At 51.9% G+C, this 21,656-nt stretch overlaps 1 protein-coding gene across 1 annotated transcript in view; it reads right to left on the bottom strand.

Moving 5' to 3' along the window:
• Positions 1-21,656, bottom strand: part of BMPR1B (bone morphogenetic protein receptor type 1B) — a 96,225-nt gene that overhangs the window by 36,153 nt on the left and 38,416 nt on the right. Inside the window, exon 2 of the mRNA XM_078875422.1 lies at positions 7,389-7,898. Within this exon, the coding sequence (XP_078731548.1) occupies positions 7,389-7,461 (73 nt within the window). The 5' untranslated portion in view covers positions 7,462-7,898. The remainder of the gene's footprint in view (positions 1-7,388; positions 7,899-21,656) is intronic.

Below are 21,656 nucleotides of genomic sequence, written 5' to 3'. Positions count from 1 at the left end.
CGTTTCCCCTGCATCCGAGCGCACGTAGCCCGCAGGCAGATCTCCACGCTGCTTTGTGCGCTTTTACGATTTCGAGTCACGTGATCGTTCTGAGCCGCGTGTGTCGTCACAACTGGGTCAGCCGGCATGCCATGGCAAGCGCCGGGCGACACTTGAAAACTAAGAAGTTACCAACAGACACTGAGCCCGGGCCACTGTGAACCTGTCTGAGAGTCACTTTAGTTCAGTACGCAGACGGCATCTCACGACGTGCGTGTGTTGAACTTCTTCCGCACCGTACGTAGCCAACCGTGCAAATCGGAGGTGCGATCAGCACGGTGAGCCGCTCAGGTTTCTAGGCTCTTTATCAGCCCGCGTGCTTTGATTTTGCAAACTGTGGAGCACGCGGGCGGGGGAAGGCCTTTCTTTATCGTGATCATCGTTATCGCCGTCGTCATCATCACCACCATCACCGGCACGCGCCCGTGTAAGGTGAGAACGAGTATGAAACAAACCCATCGCTTTATCTATTTTATTTTAAGGCGTGTACGTTGATGGTCCTCTTTCAAGACGTATGGCGAGCGTGGAAGAGTAGGCCAAATACCCCCTTAATGGAGCGCCACGTCCGCCAGCAGTGGCGTGAGCGAGCAATTGCAGGGCTGCACTTTTTCACATTAATGTGGAGAGGCTTAGCAATAGAGAGCGTTTGCTTGAAGTAATAACCCGAGTTAGGATGGTGTAAAAAAAAAGCAAACGCCTTTGTTTGTTAATTAAGTTGCTGATCGACCACGGATCGTGACAATTGCTTGAATTTCCACGAGGAAAAAAAACATGGCAAGGTGCTGCCTCACACAAGGCCCACAAGGCCCACAATGCATTGTGGGACTCGGCAACTGAGCGACTCCGGTTGACTACCGTGCTGGTTAACCCAGGAAGACGTCACCAAGTCTCACGGCTTTTTGTCAGAAGGGTCTTGCCAAGTTTTCACAATAGGGGCGGGAGGGCGTGTAACATCATCAGTTTCTCTTCCGATTGCTTACGGAATCCTTATGGAATCGGAAGTAAAAGGCCAGGCGGGAGGGCGTGTGGCACAGTTTGGCGCCAGCTATCATAAAGTGGCGGTCGTGTCGCTATGGTTCTCTGCGACGAGGACAATGTCTTGAAAAACAGCGGCGCTGCTACGCCTCTCTAAATGGAAAAAAACGTTTAGCCACTCGAGCGCTCCGAGATTGAGCGGTGAACGGGACAACCAAACCCTGCGACCTTGCAGACGCCTCGCAATGGGAAAGAGTGAAGAAACTTTTCAGGTAATTTCAGAAATTTCGACCCTGACGCCGGCACACAATGGCTCGACTCTTGCGAACGACATCACGGGGATCTTTAATGTCCCTCGTGAATGGATGTTGAACTTCTACGGGACGTGCTGCGCATCGTATCATTACGATTACCACACCTGCAGTATTAACCAGGGCGGCCACTCGATTCAAACAGGGTCCAGCGGCGAGGGCACTACCCCGCTCGGCCCTGTCGTCACCTAAAGCGATGATTCCTAAGTAGAGTGAAACCGGTCCGACATACAGAGGTGAAGGTAAGCCTTGCTGTCCATGCCACAAACACATGCCAGTTACCAAATTGTTAACTACTTCGCCTGGTATACAGGAGGTCGTGGGTTCGATCCCGACCCTGACGCCTGCTGCTGTATGTTTGGAGTTTGCATATCTCTCTCTAATCATCATCACGGTGGTTAGGAGATGTTAACTACCTCTCCTGGTACACAGGAGGTCGTGGGTTCCATCCCAACCCTGACGCCTGCTGCTGTATGTTTGGAGTTTGCGTGTCTCTCTCTCATCATCACGGTGGTTAGGAGATGTTAACTACCTCGCCTGGTGTACAGGAGGTCGTGGGTTCGATCCCAACCCTGACGCCTGCTGCTGCTGTATATTTGGAGTTTACGTGTCTCTCTCTGCCCATGGTCGCGTGGATTTTTGTTTGGGTCCTCCGGTTTTTCTCTCCACATTTAGGATGAATATCACGCGTTTAGAGTATTAGGCTGCTATACATTTCCACGAGATGATGAGCCACTTCGTTGAGCTATCATTTGTAACCAGGTTGCTTCTAAAAAAAGATTTATATAGGTCAGTGCGCCTTACCTGGTAAAATAAAAAGTTTAGTTTTAGTTTAGTTTTACAAACCAGAGTTGATATCTCACATAGAAGTTCCCCCGTGAAACAATTTCGCAATTTGGCTTTGATGCTCACAATCCTTTTGTACCCTCTCCGGCGTCTTTTGTGTTACGGCACAAAGGCCGAATTTAAATGAAAGTCACGCGTACACTGGGGCAAGCGTCGTGAGCGAGCGCCTATTAGGGCGAACGCGAGGCATAAAGGAGCGGCGTGGCACGGGAACGTCCCTTAAACACGCCGGCACAATGTCCATACATTTCGGGCCGAGAAAAGGAGGACCCGCTTGAATGTACTCGTCACGAGAGGTGATGGGAGACGCTTGGGAACCATTGCACTGTTGTTTAGATAACTGTGATGGTAATCCACCCATCGTACGTATGTACGCGTGTTGAACTTTTTTCACACCGTACATAGTCAAACGTGCTAATCGTGGGTCACGGGAGAAGGACAACAACAACAAGCAGTTCTAAAGAAATTAGTTTTCAATCTAGACGATTTAAAAGTGCGTAGCTCCTAATGTCAGATGGAAGAGCGCTCCAGACGGCGGGGGAGAAGCTTTTGGAAGCACGTGATGCGGTGACCACCATGAGCATCATCATCAGCCATGATGAATGCCTCGCCCAAGCTATCGCTGTCTCTCACGATACTACGATGTTAAATAACAACAATAATATTGTAGCAGCGCTACAACGAAAACTAATGTCTTTAGAGCTGTTAAGTTTGTTGTCCTTCCCCCGCACCTCCGATTAGCACGGTTGGCTACGTACGGCGCAAAGGAAGTTCAACATACATAAAAACAACATACAAACAACATACATACAACATACATAATCCTCCGCCTAGCAACCGCACGCAAGATGATTTCATCGCTCCATATCCTCGGTGGACTTCGGCGAATCGCAGATGCCCGCAGAGGAGTGAACGCGCGACGCGACCGCACAGTGCGGAGTTCGGCACGGTGCCCGACGGACGATTCGAACCACAAAAGCTCGCCGGTCTCGCCACGGAGCACGAATCATCACGCGAACCTCCGGTCATCCTCGCAGCAGCAGCCGCTGTTGGCTGGCCAACGAACAAAGACGGTCAGCTGGATCGCGCTCGTTCAGATGCGCTTCTGCGGCCGTCTGGAACGCTCTTTCCTATCTGATATTAGGAGCTATGCACTTCTCACTCGTCGTCTAGATTGAAAACTCAATTATTTATGAGACCTGCTTGTTGCGTTGAGTTTGTTGTCCTTCCCCCACACCTCCGATTGGCACGGTTGTCTACATAATAAATAAGTTCAACATATGTACGTACAGCTCTTCTCTGGAGTTGGTTAACAGGGCATCTGCAGGAGGGCCACTCTAAGAAGATCCCAGCGCAGGGAGAGAAAGGTCGGACTTCATGCCGAACAACACGAAACTAAACTCTTTTTAATTTACTAGGTAAAGTCCACTGAGCTACGTAGCTCTTTTTCAGAAGTGACCTGGCATCCCAAATGATAGCTCAAGGAGATGGCTTATCACGTGGACATTTCAAGCAGCCAAATCGCTCTAAACGCGTGATGCCGATTCTAAAACTCGAGGGAAAAGCTGGAGGACCCGGAGAAAAATCCACGCGACCACGGAGAGAGAGAGAGAGATAGAACACGCAAACTCCAAATACACAGCAGGCATCAAGGGTCGGGATCGAAACGACGACCTCCTGTAAACCAGGCGACGGAGTTCACATCTCCTAGCCACCGTGGCGCCCAACACGGCAGCGGTCCAATCCGCCGGCACATGAGAGATTTGCAAACTCGCGCTGCGCCATGCAGAGCCACGACCCCCAAGCCCTCCCCTCTCGGTGACCGCACGTCACCACACTCCATTCCATCGGTGCAATGAAAATTCCCAAACCCCACACCAGCACTCCGCCAAGATGCCCCCCCCACCCCCACCCACCATCACCACAACCCACCCACCCCCACCTCCTCCTCCAAATCGACCCCCCCCTCCCCACCACAAACCCCTTCAAGGACAACACCCACATCCCCCTCGACTACAACCCCCCCCTCCCCCCTCAAGCTTCACCCTGGCCTGGGCAAGCAGATTCGGAAGTCTTCCGCTCTCCGACAATCCTCCATTCAGGCCTGAGGAGCGGTGGGACAAAAGGGGGCCGTGTGGGGAGTGGGGGAGAGCCCGAGAAAGGCTGCGACGTCTTGCCAGCTCTCTTCGAGACGCCTTGACCCTTTACGTCTGTCTGTGTGCCTCTGTCTGCCGGTCATTGTCCCCCTGTCTGCCGATGTCTCTTTGTCTGAATCTTGATTTGAAGCTTTCGTGACTGCAGGAATCCATGCTCTGTGGTTCTTTCGGTAAAGTCACGTAAAATTAATAGATCACGAGGTTTCGATCGCAACACAAGCGACCGTGTTCAGGCGAGAGAGAAAAAGCTGTCGAAACAAGGTCTCACATAGGCCTGAGATGGGTCGCTTGTGTTGCGATCGAAACGTCGTGATCTATTAATTTTCTATCTGCGTTTCTTCGTCTGTCTGCCCGGGGTTTCTCTGCGTTAATGTCTACGGGACCCGTTCTGCCACTACCCAAAATTATGAAACATATAGGAATAGGCTTTAACCCTTCTGGCATTAAAAAAAAACAAAGTGTTAAGATGTTCACACACCAAATGGATGCCTTTTGCAAGGCGCACGTGTGGTTATAATGCCGACTTGATGCCGGAAAGGGTTAAGCCTTTTACATTTCTCATCGTTCCTTTGCATCTCTGTGCGTCTGTCGGAGTGTTTCTGCCGCTCTAGACATTTCTCCGTCACGGTGTGTGCTATCAGTTTCTCCGTCCCTCTCCGAATCACCGATTCTTTCCCCGAGCTTGCCTCGCTGAATGGTTTTGTATCTCTCTCGCGAGTCACCGGACATCGGTGAAAAAGATCTTCACAGCAGCTCATTGGATTCCACCAGTACGAATCAATATTCTCACTCTGTAATTGTCTGCATTGCTCATTCTGTCCCACACATCCAGTCTGTCCGCGTTTCAGAGTCGCCCGTCTCCCTGTGGTTTGGCTCTCCCTGTCGAAGTCATTCTGTGACGTTACGTCCACGTGCATCTCCGTGACGCGGACAGCGACAGAGACACTCAAGAAATAGACAGACTGAGAAACGAAGTGTCTTTCTCCGTGTCACTCTTACCGTGTACCGCTAAGCGTCTCTCTCTAGACATCAGGAAGCCACTGCAGCTATGCACTTTTAAATCATCTAGCTTGAACACTCATTTTTCTTTCTAACTGCTCGTTGTGTTAAGGTTGTTGACCTTCCCCCGCACCCTTCAATTATCACTGTTGGCTACGTTCGGTGCGAAAGAACTTCAACGTACAGACACACACTCTTACGATCTGTGTGTCGATCAATAAAAAAAAGTGTCTCTCTATTGCCCTCATCCTTCAGCGTTACTCTCTCACTGTCTGTTTCACTAACCACCAACCCCCCACTCCCCCCTCTCCCTCCTCTCCCAGTCACTCTCCCGCTGTCTCGGTCGCAAGCCGCTTCTCTCTCCCTGCCGCTTCCATTCTCCGCTCCGCTCTCTCTCCCTTGCGGGGAGACCGAGAGCGCCGAGACACATCGTCGTCGTGCTAATTAAAATCCCCAAGGCCTTCACTCCCCCACCCACCCACCCCCATCGCCAGCATTCCTTTTCAGCAACAAAAGCTTCGTGGTGGTGGTGGTGGTTTGTATGTCTTATTCTTAGGTTTTTTCAGTAAAGTCACGTAGGTAAAAAATAAAAATAAAAATTAATAAAAGTAAAATCTAAATAAAATCACGACGTTTATTTTATTTTACTTTTATTAATTTTATTTTTTTACCTACGTGACTTTACCGAAAAAAACCTAAGAATATGAATACTTGCAGTCACGAAAGCTTCAAATCTAGAATTAGGTTTGTATATTTGTCTGTCTGTACGCCAGTGTCCTTCACTAATTTTCAGAGGGGGGGGCAACTTTCGCCGGTAAGACATCGTCATTGTGAGCGAGGGCCGCCACACCATTTGAAACCACTGTTGGCTTTCACAGCAACACGATGATGATGATGATGGGGGTGGTGTTCTCAACATTTGTGAATTGTCAGGGGCCGCACGAAAGGTCACCAAGGGGCAGCCAGCGGCCCGCGAGCCAAGCAACAAAGAACACCGATGTTTGTTGAACTTCTTTCGCACCCTACGTAGCCAAGCATGCTACATCGGATGTGCGGGTTGCGAATAATATGGGGGGGCCTCTCTCTGCACCGTGACTGCCCCGCCCATCTCCACCCACCACAAGGGCCCCCTCACCATTATTGAGACACCTGCAGCATAGACGTCTTTATGTCCGAGAGTAAACTCGGTTTGCCTGATGTAACATTCAACGATCAAACTAAACCATCATTTCATTTTACCAAGCAAGGCCCATTGAGCTACATAGCTGTCTTTTTCAGAAGCGACCTGGCCATCACACAAGCGATGGCTCAACGAAGTGGCTTACCACGTGGAAGTGCACAGCGGTCAAACAACTCCCTGTCGATTCGCAATCTGCCAATCGCACCGAGCGACGATGCCCCACGCGTGTCGTGTACACTACAAGCCAACGTACTCTCAAGGTGCGTGCTCAGATTAGATGGATTGGCGACCCACTTGCTGTACTGCCTCGACACTGACGCCACCCTCTGTACACGACGCCTCCGTTGATTCCATCCATGGGGTTTGATTCTATTTATTTTTAGCGCGCGGCTTGTTTACCCTTTCTCTGCTTTGCACTGCTGTCGTGTTTTTGCGTCGTTTGTTGAAGAGCTTCACAGCTCATCGGATTCCTCCTGCAGTATAAATGCTTCTGAAGCAGAGGTCGCAATCGGGTACCCGATACCCGTACCCTACCCGATACCCGGCTACCCGGTACAGGTACGGGTACCCGTTTGCGACCCTGGTGCGGCCGGGTACGGGTACGGGTAGGGCCGTGAGTCACTGGTGAGTAACCGTTTGTCACTCATTTCCCAACGTCTTGTCTCTTCTCACAATTCAAGTTCCTAGAATCAACCCACCCGCGCCTGCAACATGGCTTCATCCCATAGGTCACAATCGGGTACCCGTTTGCGACCCTGGTGCGGCCGGGTACGGGTAAAGAATCAAAACCCGTTTGCGACCTCTGTTCTGAAGCAATCTGACACATACACAAATATCCCTCTGCGATCCACCAACCGCATCCTCCCACCCGTCGCGGCTCACCGTCGGCCTGCGTGGCGACGAGCAGCAGCAGGACCCACAGAGCGAGACTCCCTGGCCCCTGGAGCTTCCGCATGGCGGCTGCGGCCCCCACAACCTCCTCCTCCACCTCCTCTTCCACCTCCTCCACGTCAACAGTCCCAGGCTTGACGCTCTTCGCCCTCCGTCCTCCTCGCAGCCTTCCCACTCGTCGCACGTGCGCGCGCGCGGTCCTCGTTTTTGCGCGCGCGTCACGTGGCCTCGGAAGTGCACCTAGCCTGGCGCAAGAAGACGCTGCGGCGACGTCGCGTGCGTGTCAGGATGGGCCTCCGAGACGAGTCGCGGGATTTGTGTTGCCGAGATTGGCGAGGGTTTCCGCGAGGGTTGTGGGTCATGGGTCGTGGGCAGGAGCGTTCGGCCCGGAGTCGTGGCTGTGACGAGCTCTGTGTGATGGGAGGTCGTGGCCGACCCAGCGAGGGATTTTGGGTCGCGTCTCCGCTTCTCTGTTGATTGTTGGTCACTCTCCCTTGCACGCTGCAGGCACAAACAAAACAATAAACACGGCGATGTTACACCGTTGTTCACCGTACAATGTGTCGTATCAACGATAACCATTTATGGTTGAAGGCAGACCCACAGTGTTCCGGTGGGTGGGCATTGTTCGACCAAACTGTGCTTCCACCGCGCGGCTCTGCCACCGCCGCTCAGCCGGGTCACGTCCATCGCAGAGATGGAGCGACGGAATCTGATGAATTATCGCATCGTGAGACAATGAGAGATGGGGACAGCTCCGGTAGGCCTTCATTCAGCAGTGGATAGGTCATGGCCGAGGGCGATCGCTGGAAAATGTCTGTTTAATTCGAACGATTACAAATCAGCCGTTATATGAATGCTCAAGTGATACGTCGTATTTGGCTCGGGTGCCAGGCTGGGTCCAGGGCCTCTTTCTTCATTTATAATGACTGCACAGAATTGGCTTGAGGTTAAATGTTTAAAAATATATATTTGTTATGGGCCATTATATATGCCATAACACCCACAAACACACACACACACACAGACAAAGTTCCCCTTGTTGAGCCATACTGGCTGTTGGGAAAAAACGCTGTTAGCGAGCACCTATTAAGGCTGGTATGGTGCATGAAGGGGCAGTGTGGCCAGCTCCATGCATGGCCATCTTTGTATCCCCAGTGCAGATCTGTACACAAATGTATTAGCTAAATTATTTCAGTCTGAGTCAACCTAGGGGAGGTTTAGATATCGCACCGCCAACCCATCTGATCCGCGGCTGGGAATCAAAACTTATCTTGCCAGTTTCTTGGCTCAGCGCTCTCATCACTAAACTACAAAGACAAAGAGCCGCCCCCTCGTATAGCCTGTAACAGACTGTTGGGACAAGTGCTGTTAGCGAGCAGCACCTATGAAGGCCGGAACGACACACGTGGGTGTGGATGCACAGCACCACGCCCGGCCGGCTTCGTCTCCCCAGCGCTGATGTATACACACACACCACAAGGCCCTCATTTAATGCCGAGACGACCTAGGGGAGGCTTGGGACCGGTTCATATAATCGCCACTGTTGTTGGCCGTGAGCGCCAATCGAACTTGGGGTTGCCGGGTTCGCAGCGCAGCGGCGCGCCGACCGCTACGACCGCTGCGCCCCCCGCCGCGTGCGCCGACTCACACGGTCCAAATCGTGGCGGAACCTCCACTAAGCCAATGGTGCCACGAGTCGGATTAAAATCGCTGCGCAGGCACGCGAGGCACGCACGCGTATGTCCTCATCGTCAGCAGCAGCAGCAGCATCACCGTCATCAGTTCTCACATCGTGTGCCACCACCACCCCCCCTCCCGACGGCTTCAAACTAAACCGGGGGTATTGCATCACGTGACACCGTGACGTCGATGAACGGTGGGGCCCCCCACAGCGCGGGGCCCGGGGCACTCGCCCCGATTCTCCGTTACTCCTCGGGACGGCTCTGCGGGCAATTACCTCTTTACATTACCCCACGCCTCGCTCAGAGGTGGCACCAAACCCAACACTGGAAGAACCTCCACGGCAGTGTGATTTCTGACGGTGTCATTTCCGACGGTGTTAATTCCGCGAAGGACATTATGCCATGGAAATGTTTTGTCTTTTTACTTCCAGTCACGTGCAACCAACCCTCTGGTCTCGCCGAGTTACCTCGTGTGAGCGTTAGACCTAAAGGCTATTCGTACGAGTGGTACGGCCGGCGGTAAGGGGGGCGGGGGATCACGTTCTAGGCAGTGCCGGATTATCCTCGTACAAAAGTAGCCACATATGATACGGGCCCCACACTTTCAAGGGCCCCGCGCTAAATGCTTTCAAGCTGTCAATTCCGGTTCAGTGATTCTGCACTTGCTCTATTACTACAGTACTATACCGCCTTCAACGTTTACGAAGGACTGGGTGTTTAAGGTTAGCGATTTGTCGTATTATCTGGCTGTATAGCAAATGAAAAAATATAATGACTTTACATTGCAAGTAAAAAATGTGTTTTTTTTTTACTTATTTATTTAGGGCCCCTTTATAACATATGCTACAGGCCCCACACTTGCTGGATCGGGCACTGGTTGCAGGGTGAGTATTAGTGTTCTGGGGGGGCCAGTGTGAGTGTTAAAGTGCGAGGCCTTAACTTTGTAAGCCGGCACACCACGCCCCCCAGTGCACCTCTCGCAGCGCGCTGTGGGCCACGGACGTGGAAGATGTTCGCTTGGGTGCCGCGTTGGTGAGACGTTAACTACCTCGCCTGGTATGCAGGAGGTCGTGGGTTCCACCCCGACCCTACAACTGCTGTAAATGTGCAGTATGCGTGTTCTCCAGGTCCTCAGGTTTTCTCCACATTTATAAATCAACATCACGCTGCTATACATGTCCACGTGATGACAAGTCACTTTGTTGAGCTATCATTTGCGGCCAGGTCGCTTCTAAAACAAGAGCTCTCTATAGTCCAGGTGGGCCCTACCTGGTCAAAGAAAAAGTTTAGTATCGTAAGAAACAAAGTTCTGGCTTTTACTCCACAGCTGTAATCCAAGCGTCAACGCCTGGCGCTCGCACGCGGTGGGTGGGTGGGTGGGTAGGTGGGCGACTTGTGGATCGCGAGGTATGCAAAACAACACGGGCGAGTATCGGGTTTGTAACTCGCGAAGATCTGGAGTCTTTTCTTCGTGTGTTTAGCGAGGAGAGACAGCGCAGGTGTGCAGAATGAGGGCGAGCCTCAGGTGCCGGTGTGTTTGTGTGTGGTGGGAGGTGGGGTCGTGGTTAGGTGTGCGGGACGGGACGAGGAAGGGACACGCAGGCGCATTCCTGCTGGGCCTTGTTTGCGTTGCTCCGACACGATGAGGATAAACAAGCAGGCAAGGAATCCTGCCGCATCACGAGGTGTAGGGGGGCCGGAGGGGGGTAGCCGACAGGGTGTGAACAGAAGGATTTACTAAACAAGCAGAGGGCGGAAAAAATAACGCTCGGATTTCAACGCCGCAGCATTTCCGAGTTCGAGGGAGGAAGGCAGCAGAGACACAAAGCGACCGTACAATGCGCGCTTTGTTTTCTTTCTGGTTAGCTACCAACACAAAGTCTTCGCACAAAGCGCGAGCCACTCCGCAGAGGTAACAAGGATGAAAAACCATGTATACGCATGCAATTTTTGTAACGTTTTCCAAGAAACACATTTTTTTGTATAACTTCCGTTTCTGCAATGGGTTTTTCTCAGCATTTAACAGATTTATCGCCGAGGACGATCGAAAAATCGTCGCTCTATTGCATGGCGGACAATGGTCAACAACGCCGTAAATAAATGTGATGGCAAGGAAAGTCTGACACGCCTGAAAAAAAAACACATCCGCTGCAGAGATGGAACGATGAAATCGGCTCGTGTGCAGGTGCCAGAGGTCGATTTACTACAGCCGCCGGATTCCAACGAACATCGCGACGCCTTTGAGAGGCCTTCATCCGTTGACAGGCCTGATGCTGCTGACGATACCTCGCAGGTGAAAATCCAGTCCAGTGTTTTGCTTGCGCCGCTGGATGGTATTTGGTCTGGAAAGCCGATTAAGCTGACGGGACTGAAACGTAATTGTATCTATATGCGGAGACGCAGATTGGAGGTCTTATTTAGATTTTTTATTTTACTAGGTAAGGCTCACTGAGCTGTGTAGCTCTTTTTCAGAAGCGACCTGGCCACAAACGATAGCTCAACGAAGTGGCTTATCATCATCATCATCATTTGGAAATGTATAATAGCAGCCAAATACTCTAAACGCATGATGTTGATTCTAAATGTGGAGGGGAAAACCGGAGAACCCAGAGAAAAATCCACGCTACCTCGGGGAGAGAGACACGCAAACTCCCAATATACAGCAGGTGTCTGTGTCGGCATTGATCCCCCATGACCTCCTGCATAACAGGCGAGGGAGTTAACATCTCGCCACCACGGCGCCCTATAAAAATGAGGGATATCTGCTCATTATTGTTTTTTAAATACAAAGAAAACAGGATGGGTGAGGGGGGGGTCCTCAGATCGCCCAGAGGTTTCTGGAGGTCAGAATGCTGGAAATCTCTGAACAAGAGCCTCATAAGCTCACCGGATTCCTCTAGTCTAAAAATTAAGATTCTAAATATAAAATAAGTAATATTTAATCGAACTTTTTTTTAACACACGCTTTTATGAAATGTACTGGAGTAATGGAAGAACTCCACGACTCCAGCAAGTGGCCCCGAAGCTTGCCACAACGTAAGGGACCGTGGCCAATTACAGCCAACGTCAGTTTACGATGGACGATTAGACCCAAGCCAAAAGAATGTTTAAACATATTTTTCTTTTTTATGATAGAATATAGCATTGTCATCAGTATGACATGAGTACACCGAGTTTGCAGTCGATACCACGTTGGGAAGTGGGTTAAAATTGAGTTACAAGATTTGAGGATACAACAACAGACAGAGTGAGTTAAATGAAAGCGTGCAGTAAAGAATCCACCAAAGACAGACATGTACAGGCCCTGTTGTGGGCTCCCCTCTTGTCTGCGAGACCTGGGCAAAGTGCCCCTTTAGTCCCCACCATACCCCTCCACCCCACCACCCACCCCCGGGGCTTTCCAAGCCCACAAGGAGTTCGGGACTAACTGCACTCCGAACCGGCTAACCCCCGTGGGCCAGAGGTCGCAACCGGGTACCCGATACCCGTACACTACCCGATACATGGCTAACCGTACCCGGCCGGGTACGGTTACCCATTTGCGACCCTGGTGCGGCCGGGTACGGGTACGGGTAAGGAATCAAAACCCGTTTGCGACCTCTGCCGTGGGCTAAACAACGAACCAACTCAGTTCACGCCGTCGGCTGCAGCCACGCCACACACGCGCAACACAACACGCTGGTCGGGGAATGTCTCCCCGCAGTCTCCCTCCTCCGAATGTTTAATGAAATTCCCTTGAATGCCTCGTGTGTCTGTACAAGAGTGACTGACGGGCGTCTGGGGTTGTTGTTTTTCTTCTGGAAAACGAAATTAAACTTTTAATGAGAACAGAGGGGATGGAGGAGCAGGGGGAGGGTGGGTTAGACGAAGGGTGTGTTTCGCCAATTTGAGCGCGATGCACTCCCGATTAATTGGCACTAACGAGCACACGAAGGGGCCCCCCCAGGCCCCCCCCCACCCCCCCCCCCCACCCCCCACGTGCGTTCATCACCGCAGCAGCCGGGAAGAATCGCGGTAACGAGCAGGGAGCGGTGGCGGTGGAGTTGGGGTTTGGGGAGGGGGGGTGGAGAAGTCGGGGTAGGGGAGCGGAACGAGATGGTGGGGAGGGTGGGGGGGTGATGGAGTGGGGAAGGAGGTGAGATCTGGGGGGGGGGGCAGTGTAACCGTGGGTGTGGGTAGGAAAGGGGGGCGGGGGGGGCGTCGGGGGGGGGGTCATGACCCCCAGCAGAGTGTTCACACGTCTCTTGACGAGGCAACAAAACTCGGCGTGGGGGAGAGGGCGGCGAGGCGCGAGTAACCACAATGGAGAGGCGCAGAAGGGAAGCAACTCTCTGCAGGCACACGGAGAGAGAGGGGAGGGAGAGAGTGGGGGGAGAGTGTGGGGAGAGTGGGGAGAGAATGTGGGGAGAGTGGGGGGGAGAGAGTGTGGGGAGAGTGGGGAGAGAATGTGGGGAGAGTGGGGAGAGAGTGTGTGAGGAGAGAGAGTGGGGGGAGGGAGTGTGGGGAGAGTGGGGAGAGAATGTGGGGAGAGTGGGGAGAGAGAGTGTGAGGAGAGAGAGGGGAGGGAGAGAGTGTGGGGAGAGAGTGTGGGGAGAGAGTATGGGGAGTGGGGAGAGAGAGTGGGGAGAGAGAGTGTGGGGAGAGAGGGGAGAGAATGTGGGGAGAGTGGGGAGAGAGTGTGTGAGGAGAGAGAGTGGGGAGAGAGAGTGTGGGGAGAGTGTGGGGAGAGAGGAAGAGAGAGAGTGGGGAGAGAGTGTGGGGAGTGGGGAGAGAGAGAGCACAGAAAATAAAAAGAGAGAGCGACTGCCATTGCACACGCGGCATTTCTAACGCTTTCGTCCAAATGTTACAAAACAATGTCTCTCGCAAACTTTGAAACGTGTTTCAAATAAAAAAGCCAAAGTATATTAACAATAAAAACAACCAAAAATAGCCCTCGCCCCCATCCCCGCTTCCCCCTAAAGGCCTCACTGAATTTCAAGATTGTCTCCGTTTTTCAAGAGGGCCCCCTCTGCTGCTGCTGAGTATTATTTGGCTGCAAAAAATAAATCCCAGCCATGATAATAAAGCCGCTTCGTTGGGCTATCACTCGTGGCCAGGTCGCGTCTAACAAAGAGCTCAGTGGGCCTTACGTGATAAAAAATGAAATAAATAAAAAATAGTTTCAGTGTTGGGTCAATTCCACAAACGGGAGTTTGGCTTCAAGCGCCATGAGTCTGGAGAGCCCAGGGAGTACTCACTACCCAGGGTGGGGGGGGGGTGTGGAGGGGTGGTGGGCAGGGTGGTGAACCCTCAATCGGGTGCCACAATGGCAAGATGTTAACTCCCTCGCCTGTCATGCAGGAGGTCGTGGGTTCGATCGTGACCATGACGCCTGTTTGTGTGATTGGAGTGTGCGTGTTCTTTTTTTCCCCGTGGACGCGTGGATTTTTGCTCGGGTCCTCCGGTTTTTTACCCCTCCACAATTTTGAAACAAGCGTTCAGAGTATTTGGCTGATGTACTTTTCAACACGATTATAAGCCATTCCCCATCGAGCTATCATTTGTGGCCAGGTCGCTTCTGAAAAAAAGCTATATGTAGCTGGAGGCGTTACCCGCTGACATAAAAATATAGTTCAGTTTAGTAGTTTAGAGTTTATAAATCCATATTTCGGAAATTGCTCACAATCTAAATCAGCATCCATGACCATCCGATGCAGCGATACCCCGATGTACGCCTTTCCCTTCGTCGTTTCGTCAATACGTCCTCGCTTGATGAAAGCGCCCTGGAAAGCGCGCTACGTAAATCCGAAAGAAAATAGATTTTAATTAACACCGCCACCCGATATGCGTCGCCTCGACCCCCCCCCCCACACTCACGTCGCAGACGGCATCGTCTGCCACGTACCACGACTGCTACCCTGCAAGTCGCTTCTTTGATCGACGTCGTTTCGACGTTCGTCGTCACACCTCTCGGTGACGCATCCCCCGACGTAAAACCGGGGTGTAACTCCACCCGAGATTCATTTCCAGTTTCTAAATTGTGCCCTCCCTGCTGACATACTTTGAATGAAATCGAAAATGTGACCACGTGCACCTTCACACGCAAATGACGTGCTGACGTCACATTTCGGGAAACAGCGGAGATGAAAACGTGAATAGAGCAACGATACAAATACGGCGATAAAAAGCGATTCCTGAATGTCATCGCGAAGCCGAGTCGCTGCGGACGAATGGCCGCGCGCGGAGTGGGGTGTTGGGGTTCATCGTGGGGGAGCGGTGGCGCAGCGGTTAGCGCTGCAATGCCCTACGACACCCAGCGGACCGCCGATTCCACTCCCGTTGGGAGCCAACTTCGGTGGCGAATCCCTGAACCTGGTCCTGGGCCTCCCCTAGGTCGACTCAGCCTTGATCGAGTGCCCGCGTGTTGCGGTGTGTGCACATCGCCTGCTCGGGAGACGGTGGCGGCTGGACGTGCTGGCCTTAATAGGTGCTCGCGAACAACATTTACCCCTACAGTCTGCAATGGCCATGTGGGGGGGGGGGCGGGGAGGGGGGGTTGCGGGGAGTGGGGGGGGGGTTAATTGTTACATTCGTAATTATTCTGCGGTACAATCTGGTTCAAATGCAAACGTTTTAGACCCCCCGATGAACACAGGAACGCCTTTGAATGCTTCCACATCCCATCACGGCTTTTTTTTAAATCGTCCCCGCCGCAATCTGAATGTCAAACTAACGTCCTTCAACATGGGAAGTCTGGGGGTGGGGGGGGTGGGGGAGAGGGGGATGCGGTCAGACACAGAGAGCTTGACAGGGCTGGCGGGGAGGGAGGGGGGGAAATCGCACGTGCAATTCCACATTACTCCGCCGAGCACCACCGCGACAACGTGAAGAGGAACTGCGTTGACGACGGCGACATGAATAATAAAAAAGCAGAAGTTGCCGCAATTTGCGAATAAATTGCTGAATGATGCAAAGTCTCGGCGAGAAAAGCGCTGAACAGCGGCCGTGAGTGCGCACTTAACCCCGCAATCCTCGCCAAGGTCTGACGCATGAATGTTTCATCGAGAATTGACAGCTGCGAAACCAAGAGGCGCGCAACGCGCAAATTGGGAAGCATCGCCGCGTAAATGTTTAATGCCCCGCAGACGCTTTCGCCGCAGATGGGGGTCACATTCGAGGCCATTAGGAGACAAACAAAAAAACATTAACGGGTGTGCGCGCGTGTGTAATAGGTTCGAACTGCCAGTCATCTCGGTCGGTCAACCCACGGCACCTGGGTCTGTCCCGTGACCTCCTGTCAGCGAGCCCCGGACACTGTGACACGCGGATTCGAGGTGCACCTAGCCTGGCACAAGCGCCGTGGTTACGTCACCGCGACTTAGCGGAGAATGGTGGACGTTGTTGTAATAGGTGGGGAGCGGTAGTGTAGCCAATGCGAACCCGAGTTCGATTCCAGCTCACGGTCACTAACACCAGCGACGATTATCTGAACCGGTCCTGGGCCTCCCCGAGGTCGAACTCGGCCTCAATTGAGTACCGATGTGTAAACATCGCCACCGGGGAGACAAAGGCAGCCGAGCGCGATGCTGACCATCCACCCCCTCGTGTGCCGTGCCGGCCTTCCCAGGCGCTCGCTAACAGCACTTGCCCTGACAGTCTGTTCAAGGCTATACGGGGGATCTTTGTCTTTGTTGAGAATCGCGGCTGAATCGGTTCAATGCCGGCCGCTCGGGCGATCCGATCAAATTCACGAATGGATTCTTGCCATTTCGTTTGTATTGTTGTTGTATTGTTGTTGTATTGTTGTTGTATTGTTGTTGTATTGTTGCTGTATTGTTGCTGTATTGTTGCTGTATTGTTGTTGTATTGTTGTTGTATTGTTGCAGTATTGTTGTTGTATTGTTGTTGTATTGTTGTTGTATTGTTGTTGTATTGTTGTTGTATTGTTGTTGTATTGTTGTTGTATTGTTGTTGTTGTATTGTTGTTGTATTGTTGTTGTATTGTTGTTGTATTGTTGTTGTATTGTTGCTGTAAATCGGGGTATCCACAGCGCGTCGCGTCCCATTAACCGAACGCCGATTCTTGCCCCTACGGCTCAGTGCGTGGATTGGCGAGCGCAGAGATGTTACATTCTGCGATGAATCAAAGCATCATTACACGTCTAGTGTGTGTGTGTGTTTATATTTAAGCACACACTTCGGGTGAATTATTGTAACAAATGTTTCCTTTGTTTATATCCTGCACTGGGCGGCGGTGGCTCCACCGCACGCGGCCTGCGAGTAAGAAGGCACATTTATAAACGCGCAACTCCTAGAACTGCAATCTAGCACCGACTTGGCGGGGAGTTCGTGGATCACACGAATGTAGCGAAACTCCCTTCCCATGGGCGTCGAGGAGGTGGCCGTACCCTGGCCCGTCAGGAGGACGCGGCACAGCGCGGCGCGCGGATTAACGTCGCCCGCCCCCTTCTGTATGTAATCGAGTGTTGCCCCCTCGCACGCGCCTGGCCTTTCTCCGGGTTCTGCGGGCACTGCGGGTTTCTCCTCCCACGTATTTAAAGACTCGTTCATTGGCTAAAAACATCTCTCTCTCTCTGAGAGTGAGCAAATTGTGTGGCGTGTTATAAGTCTAAATTAGTATTATTATTGTTATTAAGAACGAACAGAGGAAGACATTGTCACAGACGGCACTACACATGACGGGGTTGTGTGGCCAACCCAACCCCAGTCATTCCCACATTCCCGGCCACCTTTGTCTCCCCAGTGGTGATGTTGACTGCACCTCACCAGGTATATATATTTAGATGTTTGTATATTTAGTCTCTGTCGATGTCATGGGATACCGAAGCCAGGTGTCATGTCCAGATGCCAAGTACCAATGGTTGTTCTATGTATGTTGTATGTTGTATTACGTATGTCGAACTTCTTTTGCACCGTACGTAGCCAACCGTGCTAATCGGAGGTGCGGGGGGAAGGACAACAAACTAAACACAAAAAGCAGTTCTAACGAAATGCGTTTTCAATCTAGATCATTTCAAAGTCCATAGCTCCAGTGGCTTCCTAATATCGGATGGAAGAGCGTTCCAGACGGCCGCAGAAGCGCATCTGAAAGCGCAGCGCGATGATGATGACGCGGTTACCGCCATCTGTGCTGCGAGGATGACGAGTGGAGTGTCACGTGGTGATGGTTTACGCGAACGACGCGAGAGGCAGGCAGCACAATGCTTGGAATTACATCGAGAGACAGAAAGAGGAGCGCGTGGATAAGCGAAACTGACGGATGTTTAAAGCTGCAATGCAAACTATTAAGAAAGTGGTGGGTTTGGACAGGACACCTCGTTAGATAGGGTGTCAGCTGATGGTCAATATTAGTGACAGGGAGCGGGCAGCCAAGAATCGCGTCCAAGATCACGTCCACCGAGGGAGATGGAGCGATGAAATCTGCCCGTGTGCCGAGGTGCCAGGTGGATTGTTGCATCGCAGAACCGTGGAAGATGGCGACATCTTAGCGAGAACCCTCATCCAGCAGTGGATTGATGATCAAGGCTACTGCTGCTGATAACGATGGAGGTTGTGGACCATTGTCCGGAATTGAACTCGGGTGGCGTGGGATCGTGGCGTGGCATCGGGGCAACTGAAGCACACCGCACGCATTCACACAAAGACACAGACCCCCTCGTGGAGGCTGAACACAATATAGGGGCAAGTGCTGTTCGCGAGCACCTATGAAAGCCACCATACCATGTGATGCGGTGGGTGACCAGCACCACCGCCCGGCCGCCTTCGTCTCCCTAGCGGCGATGTTCGCACACCACACCAGGTACTCATTTGAGGCCGAGTCGACCTAGGGGGTAGGCCCAGGACCGGTTCAGATAATCGTCATTGGTGTTGGTGGCCGTGAGCGGTTCGTAGTGCATGCAGCACGCTAACCGCTGCGCTACCGCTCCCCATAAATACACACAAAGATCACCCCCCCCCCTCCCCATAGCCTGAACAGACTGTTGGGGTGAGTGCCGTTATTAAATAAAAACACGCAAACACATGCACGGGGACACAGCCAAGCAAGTTTAGACCTAAACACAACACACACACACACTACACACACGTACACACGCACACACACGCGTGTACGTGTGTGTGAGCGTTGAGTCTGGGCTGTGGTATTTTCCGTAGTGAAATACCCTTCGGGTCCCAAGGTAAGAGAAACAGCCTCGGGCAAACAAAAGCACGCTTGTGCTGGGAGTGTGGCGCGCATGTTGACGGGCACGCCGTGGGAGTCACATAAATTATATATATATGCGCAAAGACAGAGATCCCCCGTATAGCCTGTACAGACTTCTGGGGGCAAGTGCTGTTTGTTAGCGAGCATATCGTCACTGCCCCACACTATAACAAAGACAAAAATCCACCGTATAGCCTGGACAGACCTTCGGTGGCAAGTGCTGTTAGCGAGTGCCAACCCGCTCCGATACACACACACACTACGCAGTGCAGCTGTGTGGTTTACATGAGCCGTGCTACGAATTCCAGCCACCCGAGTTCGATTCCCGTCCAAGGCTCACATCTATCAGTGGCGAGCATTGTCTGAAAGGGTCATAGATTCCCCCCCTCCCCGCTGCTTCACCGACCATCGTGGTGAAGCATGGTCAAATAACCCCCTCCCCCATTAACGATGCTGCGTGGTTAGAGGCCTTCATCCAGCAGTGGATTTTAAAACGCATGTATAATTATTCCTTTCTGTCTCTCCATGTATACTCTTTGGTTCTTTCGGCAAAGTCACGTCGGTGAAATAAATAAATTACAAATTATGCCCTGCACTTTTGGACAACATATTTTCAAATTTTTGGGTTCAAAAGAAAATGCGAATCGTGATGTGCAGATTTGTTTCTGCACCCGTTGGTTTATATAGTTATATATAGTCTGCATTGCAACAAAAAATACCAGCGCAGCTGTCATTATTTTATTAAACTTTTCATTACGCTTGTTTACCCAGTAAAAGCCTCACCAAAGTCTCGAGACTCCTTCTCAAGAGGGTCCTGCCCAGCTTTGCTGAGCCGCCCCTACTGGACGTGTGTGAAAAAGAGCTTCATAGCTCATCGGATTCCTCCTGCAGTCGAAATAAAGATTCTGAGTTTTTGCCGTAGTCGGGAGCGCAATGTTGCCAGTGCGCGGAATCCCGCTTGAGTACAACTTGAATGTATATAATTTGTGATGTTAACACGGGGGAAGTTTGGGCCGATATCAGTTTCGTTGTTTAAAAAAAAAACTCTTCAGTAGCGTGCGACCGTGGTCATCCAGAACCGAGACCGTGCAACTGATAAACGACGCAATGCCCCGATCCACAAATACGGAGGAGACATCATCACAGCGATAGACTCCTAATACTCCTGACGCGGTTATATCTGGCTTGACCACCCGAATGTGAAATTGTTGTTGCTATTAATCGACATTCGCCGTACGGGAGAAGAAGAAGTTGCGTTGTACGGGATTTACTTTCAGATTTTTCAATCGCTGCCGCGTCGCTCAAAATAACGACGGACGCCACGGGACAAAGCTCGCCGGAGCCACGGACATTCAGTGGGCACGTGACTCGAGTCTGCATCCAGGGATTTGGGGGGTTACTCAAGAACAACGGAGTCGCTCTGTTCACACAGCGAGCATGCCTGTGCACGTGTGCGCGCGCGCGTGTGGGGAGCGGTGGCACAACGGTTTTAGCGCACTGCGTTACGAACTTGGCCAATGCCGGTGACGATTATCTGAACCGGTCCTGGGCCTACCCCTAGATCGACTCGGCCTCAAATGAGTACCTGGTGCGATGTGTAAACATCGTCACTGGGGAGACAAAGGCGGCCGGGTGCGGTGTTGGCCACCCACCGCTTCGTGTGCCGTGCTGGCCTTCACAGGTGCTCGCTAACAGCACTTGCCCCAACAGCCTGCTGAAGGCTATGATGGGGGGGGGGGGTGATGGGGTCTTTGTCCTTGTGCGAGTTTCTGTATTCATTGGAGGAACAAATAAAAGTGTGAAGCACTTAACATTCCTGTCTAAATATTTACAAGCATATTGTGCACACAATACACACCTTGTGTAGATACGCGTACACATTCAGCGTACAATAAATCCCCGTTGAACACGCGTTCACATGCCGTTTGGTGATGCGGAGTTCAGCTAAACTATTTTTTTTATTTTTCCAGGTAAGGGCCCACTAAGCTCTGTAGTTCCTTTTCAGAAGCGACCTGACCACGCAAATGACAGCTCAACGAAGTGGCCCACCACGTGGAAATGTAGAGCAGCCAAACACTCTGAACGCGCGATGTTGATTCTAAATGTGGAGGGGGAAAAAACCGTAGGGCCCAGAGAAAAATCCACGCAAACCACGGGGGAAGAGAGAGAGAGACACCGCAAACTCCAAATATACAGCAGCAGGCGTCAGGGTCCGGATCGAACTCACGACCTCCTGTATACCAGGCGAGGTAGTTAACATCTCGCTGGCACTGTGTAGTAGTTCCATGTTGTGATACACAGCGTGAAAACATCTTCCTCCTCAATCTTCGTTCCAGCGTCTCTCTATGCGTGGCATCGTCTCATCATCAA

The sequence above is a fragment of the Lampetra fluviatilis genome, chromosome 41, assembly GCF_964198595.1.
Source record: "Lampetra fluviatilis chromosome 41, kcLamFluv1.1, whole genome shotgun sequence".
Taxonomy (NCBI): Eukaryota; Metazoa; Chordata; class Hyperoartia; order Petromyzontiformes; family Petromyzontidae; genus Lampetra; species Lampetra fluviatilis.
The sequence above is the reverse complement of the archived record's forward strand: the minus strand, read 5'-3'. Positions and strand labels throughout refer to the sequence as shown.